This window comes from Cherax quadricarinatus, chromosome 55, assembly GCF_038502225.1.
Source record: "Cherax quadricarinatus isolate ZL_2023a chromosome 55, ASM3850222v1, whole genome shotgun sequence".
NCBI classification, from domain to species: domain Eukaryota; kingdom Metazoa; phylum Arthropoda; class Malacostraca; order Decapoda; family Parastacidae; genus Cherax; species Cherax quadricarinatus.
The window spans coordinates 14,065,854-14,078,221 of NC_091346.1; the positions used below are offsets into that span (position 1 = coordinate 14,065,854).

Sequence of the window (12,368 nt, forward strand, 5' to 3'; positions counted from 1 at the left end):
AGTTACAACGAGAATGTGACAGAATCGTTCACTGAGAGAGAGAGAGAGAGAGAGAGAGAGAGAGAGAGAGAGAGAGAGAGAGAGAAAAAATAAAACTAGCACCATTTACCTAAACACTTAAGAGGGCGAACCGCTTTTTAAGCAGACTGAGAATCGAACCTCAGTAACCACTCCTCGCGTTCAGCGACCCACATGGGTTTAACGCTTCATGACACACATTATTAAACAACGTGGCACATTGAGAGGCAGGGTGGCATGGCGTACCTGTTGCAGATCTCGTGTTTGGAAAGAAGCCAAGAGAAATGGAGCAGAACTAAATATGCGTGCGGTCTCTATACTTTGTTGTTTAAAATTATCATGTCTGCTTGCTTGCTTTCCTGTCTCGGGTTTCCCTGTGTTGTGACGTGTGTGAGGAGGAGAAGCAAGGCTTGCATCACGATACAGCGCTTCTCGGTCGTCTCGTACTGTAGCTGATATTTTCTCCTGGTCACAGTACCCGCCTGCAGTCTCTGATTCCTTCAGTCTGTCCCTATATTTGTGTTTGCTCACCAGTTTTCCATTTTTTTTTTCAAATTTTCCCTTGAAAAGTACCGATGATTCAAGTACGTCGGATGTCCTTTCTTTCCCTTCTAAAGTTTCGTATCTCCGCTACTTCTGTATACACTGTGTGCCGGATATAGACAATACTTTAAGAGCAGTTATACCTACAGCTTGTAGCTATTATCCATACTGCGCCACTTCCCATTTCTTTCTTTGTTGTGATCTCAATGTACTTTACAACGCTATAAATGTCTCTTCTTCAGCAAGATAGAAGAGACATGGTATTTTGTTGGATCTCTGTTCATTCTGGTGTTGAGGGCAATAGTCTTGCAGACGCCTCCGGACCTTCCACAACTCAGCATCTCTCTCTCTCGCGGGGATCTACCCCCTCTCAGACTATTCTCCAGTTTTGGCTCAGAGCATTTGGGATTGTCGTTGATCCGGGTTAGAGAACAACAAGCTGTTATTGATCAAACCACAGCCGAGGTCGACTTCTATTCATCGCTGTCGAGTTTGAAAAACGGTTTTCACGCGACTGCGCATCGACTCCACAAGACTCACGCATATCTATCAGAAGCGCCCAGGGTCTCTCCAGATAAATTGTCATATCTTATATTGACGGTCAGACATCTTGAATTGTACCATTCACCAGAGAGTAAGTAGAATCACTTAACGTCTGTTTCATCGTCTGGACGCCCTCCCATCGCTTAGTAAACACTGACTCTTCGTGTCAGGGTGTAAGTTTACGCTTCACACTATTTCCCTTTGGTGATATATTCCCTCTGGAAGAGTTTTATGCAACTTTACGAGTTTGGAAAATTTTGTGAATAAAATAACTATAATGTAGTCGGAAGAAGTAAGTGAAGTCTTACCAGAACCACTACAACATGCCAGAACCACTACAGCATGCCAGAACCACTACAGCATGCTAGAACCACTACAGCATGCCAGAACCACTACAACATGCCAGAACCACTACAGCATGCCAGAACCACTACAGCATGCCAGAACCACTACAGCATGCCAGAACCACTACAACATGCCAGAACCACTACAGCATGCCAGAACCACTACAGCATGCTAGAACCACTACAGCATGCCAGAACCACTACAACATGCCAGAACCACTACAACATGCTAGAACCACTACAACATGGCAGAACCACTACAACATGCCAGAACCACTACAACATGCTAGAACCACTACAACATGCCAGAACCACTACAACATGCCAGAACCACTACAACATGCTAGAACCACTACAACATGGCAGAACCACTACAACATGCTAGAACCACTACAACATGCTAGAACCACTACAACATGGCAGAACCCCAACATGCCAGAACCGCTACAACATGCCAGAACCGCTACAACATGCTAGAACCACTACAACATGCCATAACCGCTACAACATGCTAGAACCACTACAACATGGCAGAACCAGTACATGCCAGAATCACTTCAACATGGCAGAACCAGTACAACATGGCAGAACCAGTACAGCATGCCAGAACCACTACAACATGCCAGAACCACTACAACATGCTAGAACCACTACAACATGGCAGAACCAGTACAACATGCTAGAACCACTACAACATGGCAGAACCAGTACAACATGCCAGAGCCACTACAACATGCTAGAACCAGTACAACATGCCAGAGCCACTACAACATGCCAGAGCCACTACAACATGCTAGAACCAGTACATGCCAGAACCAGTACAACATGCTAGAACCAGTGCAACATCCCAGAGCCACTACAACATGCCAGAGCCACTACAACATGGCAGAACCAGTACAACATGCCAGAATCGCTACAACATGCTAGAACCAGTACAACATGCCAGAACCACTACAACATGGCAGAACCAGTACATGCCAGAACCGCTATAACATGGCAGAACCAGTACAACATGCCAGAACCACTACAACATGCTAGAACCACTACAACATGCTGGAACCAGTACAACATGCTAGAACCACTACATGCTAGAACCAGTACAACATGCCAGAAACACTATAACATACCAGAACCACTACAACATACCAGTACTACAATGTGCCAGAACCACTACAACATGCCAGAACCAGTACATGCCAGAACCAGTACAACATGCTAGAACCAGTGCAACATGCCAGAACCACTACAACATGCCAGAACCACTACAACATGCCAGAACCACTACAACATGCCAGAACCACTACAACATGCCAGAACCACTACAACATGCCAGAACCACTACAACATGCCAGAACCACTACAACATGCCAGAACCACTACAACATACCAGAACTACTACAACATGCCAGAACCACTACAACATGCCAGAACCACTACAACATGCCAGAACCACTACAACATGCTAGAACCACTACAACATGGCAGAACCACTACAACATGCTAGAACCACTACAACATGCTAGAACCACTACAACATGGCAGAACCCCAACATGCCAGAACCGCTACAACATGCCAGAACCGCTACAACATGCTAGAACCACTACAACATGCCATAACCGCTACAACATGCTAGAACCACTACAACATGGCAGAACCAGTACATGCCAGAATCACTTCAACATGGCAGAACCAGTACAACATGGCAGAACCAGTACAGCATGCCAGAACCACTACAACATGCCAGAACCACTACAACATGCTAGAACCACTACAACATGGCAGAACCAGTACAACATGCCAGAGCCACTACAACATGCTAGAACCAGTACAACATGCCAGAGCCACTACAACATGCCAGAGCCACTACAACATGCTAGAACCAGTACATGCCAGAACCAGTACAACATGCTAGAACCAGTGCAACATGCCAGAGCCACTACAACATGCCAGAGCCACTACAACATGGCAGAACCAGTACAACATGCCAGAATCGCTACAACATGCTAGAACCAGTACAACATGCCAGAACCACTACAACATGGCAGAACCAGTACATGCCAGAACCGCTATAACATGGCAGAACCAGTACAACATGCCAGAACCCCTACAACATGCTAGAACCACTACAACATGCTGGAACCAGTACAACATGCTAGAACCACTACATGCTAGAACCAGTACAACATGCCAGAAACACTATAACATACCAGAACCACTACAACATACCAGTACTACAATGTGCCAGAACCACTACAACATGCCAGAACCAGTACATGTCAGAACCAGTACAACATGCTAGAACCAGTGCAACATGCCAGAACCACTACAACATGCCAGAACCACTACAACATGCCAGAACCACTACAACATGCCAGAACCACTACAACATGCCAGAACCACTACAACATGCCAGAACCACTACAACATGCCAGAACCACTACAACATACCAGAACCACTACAACATGCCAGAACCACTACAACATGCCAGAACCACTACAACATGCCAGAACCACTACAACATACCAGAACTACAACATGCCAGAACCACTACAACATGCCAGAACCACTACAACATGCCAGAACCAATACAACATGCTAGAACCAATACAACATAGCAGAACCACTACAACATAGCAGAACCACTACAACATAGCAGAACCACTACAACATAGCAGAACCACTACAACATAGCAGAACCACTACAACATAGCAGAACCACTACAACATACCAGAACCACTACAACACACCAGAACCACTACAACATACCAGAACCACTACAACATGCCAGAACCACTACAACACACCAGAACCACTACAACACACCAGAACCACTACAACATGCCAGAACCACTACAGCATGCCAGAACCACTACAACATGCTAGAACCACTACAACACACCAGAACCACTACAACACACCAGAACCACTACAACATGCCAGAACCACTACAACATGCCAGAACCACTACAACACACCAGAACCACTACAACATGCCAGAGCCACTACAACATGCTAGAACCACTACAACACACCAGAACCACTACAACATGCCAGAGCCACTACAACATGCCAGAACCACTACAACTCACCAGAACCACTACAACATGCCAGAGCCACTACAACATGCCAGAACCACTACAACATGCTAGAACCACTACAACACACCAGAACCACTACAACACACCAGAACCACTACAACATGCCAGAACCACTACAACATGCTAGAACCACTACAACACACCAGAACCACTACAACATGCCAGAACCACTACAACATGCCAGAACCACTACAACATGCCAGAACCACTACAACATGCCAGAACCACTACAACATGCTAGAACCACTACAACACACCAGAACCACTACAACATGCCAGAACCACTACAACACACCAGAACCACTACAACATGCCAGAGCCACTACAACATGCTAGAACCACTACAACACACCAGAACCTCTACAACATGCCAGAGCCACTACAACATGCCAGAACCACTACAACACACCAGAACCACTACAACATGCCAGAGCCACTACAACATGCCAGAACCACTACAACATGCTAGAACCACTACAACACACCAGAACCACTACAACACACCAGAACCACTACAACATGCTAGAACCACTACAACATACCAGAACCACTACAACATGCCAGAACCACTACAACATGCTAGAACCACTACAACATGCTAGAACCACTACAACATGCCAGAACCACTACAACACACCAGAACCACTACAACATGCTAGAACCACTACAACATGCCAGAACCACTACAACATGCCAGAACCACTACAACATACCAGAACCACTACAACATGCCAGAACCACTACAACATGCTAGAACCACTACAACATGCCAGAACCACTACAACACACCAGAACCACTACAACATGCTAGAACCACTACAACATGCCAGAACCACTACAACATACCAGAACCACTACAACATGCTAGAACCACTACAACATGCTAGAACCACTACAGCATGCTAGAACCACTACAACATGCTAGAACCACTACAACATGCTAGAACTACTACAACATGCCAGAACCACTACAACATGCTAGAACTACTACAACATGCCAGAACCACTACAACATGCTAGAACCACTACAACATGCTAGAACCACTACAACATGCTAGAACTACTACAACATGCCAGAACCACTACAACATGCTAGAACTACTACAACGTGTCAGAACCACTACAACATGCTAGAACTACTACAACATGCCAGAACCACTACAACATGCTAGAACTACAACATACCAGAACCACTACAACATGCCAGAACCACTACAACATACCAGAACCACTACAACATACCAGAACCACTACAACATGCTAGAACCACTACAACATGCTAGAACTACTACAACATGCTAGAACCACTACAACATGCTAGAACCACTACAACATGCTAGAACTACTACAACATGCTAGAACCACTACAACATGCTAGAACCACTACAACATGCTAGAACCACTACAACATGCTAGAACCACTACAACATGCTAGAACCACTACAACATGCCAGAACCACTACAACATGCTAGAACCACTACAACATGCTAGAACCACTACAACATGCTAGAACCACTACAACATGCCAGAACCACTACAACATGCCAGAACCACTACAACATGCCAGAACCACTACAACATGCCAGAACCACTACAACATGGCAGAACCACTACAACATGCTAGAACCACTACAACATACCAGAACCACTACAACATGCCAGAACCACTACAACATGCTAGAACCACTACAACACACCAGAACCACTACAACATACCAGAACCACTACAACATGCCAGAACCACTACAACATGCTAGAACCACTACAACATGCTAGAACCACTACAACATGCCAGAACCACTACAACATGCCAGAACCACTACAACATGCCAGAACCACTACAACATGGCAGAACCACTACAACATGCTAGAACCACTACAACATGCCAGAACCACTACAACATGGCAGAACCACTACAACATGCCAGAACCACTACAACATGCCAGAACCACTACAACATGGCAGAACCACTACAACATGCTAGAACCACTACAACATACCAGAACCACTACAACATGCTAGAACCACTACAACATACCAGAACCACTACAACATACCAGAACCACTACAACATGCTAGAACCACTACAACTTACCAGAACCACTACAACATACCAGAACCACTACAACATACCAGAACCACTACAACATACCAGAACCACTACAACATACCAGAACCACTACAACATACCAGAACCACTACAACATACCAGAACCACTACAACATACCAGAACCACTACAACATACCAGAACCACTACAACATACCAGAACCACTACAACATACCAGAACCACTACAACATACCAGAACCACTACAACTTACCAGAACCACTACAACTTACCAGAACCACTACAACATACCAGAACCACTACAACTTACCAGAACCACTACAACTTACCAGAACCACTACAACATACCAGAACCACTACAACATACCAGAACCACTACAACATACCAGAACCACTACAACTTACCAGAACCACTACAACTTACCAGAACCACTACAACTTACCAGAACCACTACAACATACCAGAACCACTACAACTTACCAGAACCACTACAACTTACCAGAACCACTACAACATACCAGAACCACTACAACATACCAGAACCACTACAACTTACCAGAACCACTACAACTTACCAGAACCACTACAACATACCAGAACCACTACAACTTACCAGAACCACTACAACTTACCAGAACCACTACAACATACCAGAACCACTACAACTTACCAGAACCACTACAACTTACCAGAACCACTACAACATACCAGAACCACTACAACTTACCAGAACCACTACAACATACCAGAACCACTACAACTTACCAGAACCACTACAACTTACCAGAACCACTACAACTTACCAGAACCACTACAACTTACCAGAACCACTACAACTTACCAGAACCACTACAACTTACCAGAACCACTACAACTTACCAGAACCACTACAACTTACCAGAACCACTACAACTTACCAGAACCACTACAACATACCAGAACCACTACAACATACCAGAACCACTACAACATACCAGAACCACTACAACTTACCAGAACCACTACAACTTACCAGAACCACTACAACATACCAGAACCACTACAACTTACCAGAACCACTACAACTTACCAGAACCACTACAACTTACCAGAACCACTACAACTTACCAGAACCACTACAACTTACCAGAACCACTACAACTTACCAGAACCACTACAACATGCTAGAACTGAGTTCACTGTCCCTTCCTCATCCTTAGCTGGAGAGGAATAATAATAATAATAATGAGTTGTAACGGTTGCGGCCAGCAGTAACAGCCTGGTTGATCAGACCCTGATCCACCAGGAGGCCTGGTCTCAGACCGGGCCGCGGGGGCGTTGACCCCCTAAACCCTCTTCAATCAAGTTAAACAATAGATAACTTTTCCTATTCACTTTTTTAATCTTTCATTTTTGTTCCTCGTTGTTTGTGGTGACACGTCCGTACACAAGCACGGAAGACTGACACGTCCGTACACAAGCAGGAAAGACTGACACGTCCGTACACAAGCACGGAAGGCTGACACGTCCGTACACAAGCACGGAAGGCTGACACGTCCGTACACAAGCACGGAAGACTGACACGTCCGTACACAAGCACGGAAGACTGACACGTCCGTACACAAGCACGGAAGACTGACACGTCCGTACACAAGCAGGGAAGACTGACACGTCCGTACACAAGCACGGAACGCTGACACGTCCGTACACAAGCACGGAAGACTGACACGTCCGTACACAAACACGGAAGGCTGACACGTCCGTACACAAGCACTGAACGCTGACACGTCCGTACACAAGCACGGAAGGCTGACACGTCCGTACACAAGCACGGAAGGCTGACACGTCCGTACACAAGCACGGAAGGCTGACACGTCCGTACACAAGCACGGAAGGCTGACACGTCCGTACACAAACACGGAAGGCTGACACGTCCGTACACAAGCACGGAACGCTGACACGTCCGTACACAAGCACGGAACGCTGACACGTCCGTACACAAGCACGGAACGCTGACACGTCCGTACACAAGCACGGAACGCTGACACGTCCGTACACAAGCACGGAAGGCTGACACGTCCGTAGACAAGCACGGAACGCTGACACGTCCGTACACAAGCACGGAAGGCTGACACGTCCGTAGACAAGCACGGAACGCTGACACGTCCGTACACAAGCACGGAACGCTGACACGTCCGTACACAAGCACGGAACGCTGACACGTCCGTACACAAGCACGGAACGCTGACACGTCCGTACACAAGCACGGAAGGCTGACACGTCCGTACACAAGCACGGAAGGCTGACACGTCCGTACACAAGCACGGAAGGCTGACACGTCCGTACACAAGCACGGAAGGCTGACACGTCCGTACACAAGCACGGAAGGCTGACACGTCCGTACACAAGCACGGAAGGCTGACACGTCCGTACACAAGCACGGAAGGCTGACACGTCCGTACACAAGCACGGAAGGCTGACACGTCCGTACACAAGCACGGAAGGCTGACACGTCCGTACACAAGCACGGAAGGCTGACACTTCCGTACACAAGCACGGAAGGCTGACACGTCCGTACACAAGCACGGATGGCTGACACGTCCGTACACAAGCACGGAAGGCTGACACGTCCGTACACAAGCACGGAAGGCTGACACGTCCGTACACAAGCACGGAACGCTGACACGTCCGTACACAAGCACGGAAGGCTGACACGTCCGTACACAAGCACTGAACGCTGACACGTCCGTACACAAGCACGGAAGGCTGACACGTCCGTACACAAGCACGGAAGGCTGACACGTCCGTACACAAGCACGGAAGGCTGACACGTCCGTGCACAAGCACGGAACGCTGACACGTCCGTGCACAAGCACGGAAGGCTGACACGTCCGTGCACAAGCACGGAAGGCTGACACGTCCGTGCCACCTTAATGATAATCTAGTTTCTTCAACTATCACATTATTTCAGTAATTCGTTTACTATATATAGCAACTTGTTAATATTAAGACAAATATTTAAGTACAACTATTCGTGGTGTGAAACTATACAATTATTGTTGCTATGTTAGATAATGTTCTCAGTATATTTACAAGTTGCACTCTCATTTATATTTACAAAATGTAAATAGATTTTCAGATATATTTTAAGAAATACAAAATATTTCGCAATCACCCATCTGAATTTTCTGATATTAATATTATTAATATTTTTATTATTATTATTATTATTATTATTATTATTATTATTATTTAATACTAAGACGTCTCACCTATGAGAATTTTATGTTGAATTAAGCGCAAGTGCAACACTCGGGTATCTTTATTTTAAAGATAACTCTCGAAATCGTAATTTTCCAACTCACTTGCCGCGAGTTCAATCGCCACAAGTACCGTTTTTTATTTTAATGTTACGCCAGTAAAGGTAACCAGGTGTTGCATACTTGTCTAATTCATCAACGTGTTGGTAATTTTTTCCATCATTGTAATGATTGTACAAGTCGCTAGTTTTAATGTTATGTATAGAAGATGGACTCTCATGTACGAGAATCCACGCAGTAATAGATGTTTTTCTGTATGTCTCTTTTTGAACCAATAATCATTACGAATTATTGCTCAATTATATTTTTATTATTAGCAGCAGCAGCAACAGCAGCAGCAGCAGCAGCAGCAGTAGTAGTAGTAGTAGTAGTAGTAGTAGTAGTAGTAGTAGTAGTCGTAATAGTGGTAGTGTCTTTATTCAATTATCATCATTCATTTATATATTATATATGTAAAGTTAAATATGTGTGTTGATTTTGTGTTATGGTATTGTTGCAGTTCTGGTTCCTCCCCGTCAGCTGCCTACTGGGTGGGTGCCACTGATGCTCTCTATGAGAACTCCTTCACCTGGACCTCAGGTGCTCCCTTCTCTTACTCTGGTGAGTGTTCTCTTGCCTTCTAGTCTCTGGCTACCCGCCCAGCTCTACAATATTCGGCTCATAACAAAAACGGACCCGGGTTCGATATCTCCAGGCAATATTAGACCTATTGGTAAATCTCCTCACAATGTTCACTAGGAGTAAATAGGTACCTGGGTGTTAGTAGACTGTTGTGGGTGGCACTCTGCGGAAGGACATCAAAGGAAATATACCAAACTTCTGGGTTTATTTTATCTCCTCAAGGTTAATTATCTCTCTCTCTCTCTCTCTCTCTCTCTCTCTCTATATATATATATATATATATATATATATATATATATATATATATATATATATATATTCAACAAGTCGGCCGTCTCCCACCGAGGCAGGGTGACCCAAAAAAGAACACTTTCACTTTCACCACACTCACACATTATCACTGCTTTTGCAGAGGTGCTCAGGATACAACAGTTTAGAAGCATATACGTATAAAGATACACAACATATCCCTCCAAACTGCCAATATCCCAAACCCCTCCTTTAAAGTGCAGGCATTGTACTTCCCATTTCCAGGACTCAAGTCCGACTATATGAAAATAACCGGTTTCCCTGAATCCCTTCACTAAATATTACCCTGCTCACACTCCAACAGATCGTCAGGTCCCAAGTATCATTCGTCTCCATTCACTCCTATCTAACACGTTCATGCACGCTTGCTGGAAGTCCAAGCCCCTCGCCCACAAAACCTCCTTTACCCCCTCTTTCCAACCCTTTCGAGGACGACCCCTACCCCTCCTTCCTTCCCCTATAGATTTATATGCTTTCCATGTCATTCTACTTTGATCCATTCTCTCTAAATGACCAAACCACCTCAACAACCCCTCTTCTGCCCTCTGACTAATGCTTTTATTAACTCCACACCTCCAAATTTCCACACTCCGAATTTTCTGCATAATATTTACACCACACATTGCCCTTAGACAGGACATCTCCACTGCCTCCAACCGTCTCCTCGTTGCTGCATTTACCACCCAAGCTTCACATCCATATAAGAGTGTTGGTACTACTATACTTTCATACATTCCCTTCTTTGCCTCCATAGATAACGTTTTTTGACTCCACATATACCTCAACGCACCACTCACCTTTTTTCCCTCATCAATTCTATGATTAACCTCATCCTTCATAAATCCATCTGCCGACACGTCAACTCCCAAGTATCTGAAAACATTCACTTCTTCCATACTCCTCCTCCCCAATTTGATATCCAATTTTTCTTTATCTAAATCATTTGATACCCTCATCACCTTACTCTTTTCTATGTTCACTTTCAACTTTCTACCCTTACACACATTCTCAAACTCATCCACTAACCTTTGCAATTTTTCTTTAGAATCTCCCATAAGCACAGTATCATCAGCAAAAAGTAACTGTGTCAATTCCCATTTTGAATTTGATTCCCCATAATTTAATCCCACCCCTCTCCCGAACACCCTAGCATTTACTTCTTTTACAACCCCATCTATAAATATATTAAACAACCATGGTGACATTACACATCCCTGTCTAAGACCTACTTATACCGGGAAGTATTCTCCCTCTCTTCTACACACCCTAACCTGAGCCTCACTATCCTCATAAAAGCTCTTTACAGCATTTAGTAACTCACCACCTATTCCATATACTTGCAACATCTGCCACATTGCTCCTCTATCCACTCTATCATATGCCTTTTCTAAATCCATAAATGCAATAAAAACTTCCCTACCTTTATCTAAATACTGTTCACATATATGCTTCAATGTAAACACTTGATCTACACATCCCCTACCCACTCTGAAGCCTCCTTGCTCATCCGCAATCCT

At 44.8% G+C, this 12,368-nt stretch overlaps 1 protein-coding gene across 15 annotated transcripts in view; it reads left to right on the plus strand.

The window, feature by feature from the left end:
- LOC128699018 (uncharacterized) overlaps positions 1 to 12,368 on the plus strand; it is a 657,033-nt gene that overhangs the window by 361,734 nt on the left and 282,931 nt on the right. For all 15 annotated transcript variants that reach the window (XM_070096843.1, XM_070096846.1, XM_070096852.1 and 12 more), the window contains one exon: positions 10,421 to 10,521. In XM_070096843.1, coding sequence (XP_069952944.1) covers positions 10,421 to 10,521 — 101 coding nt within the window. The remainder of the gene's footprint in view (positions 1 to 10,420; positions 10,522 to 12,368) is intronic.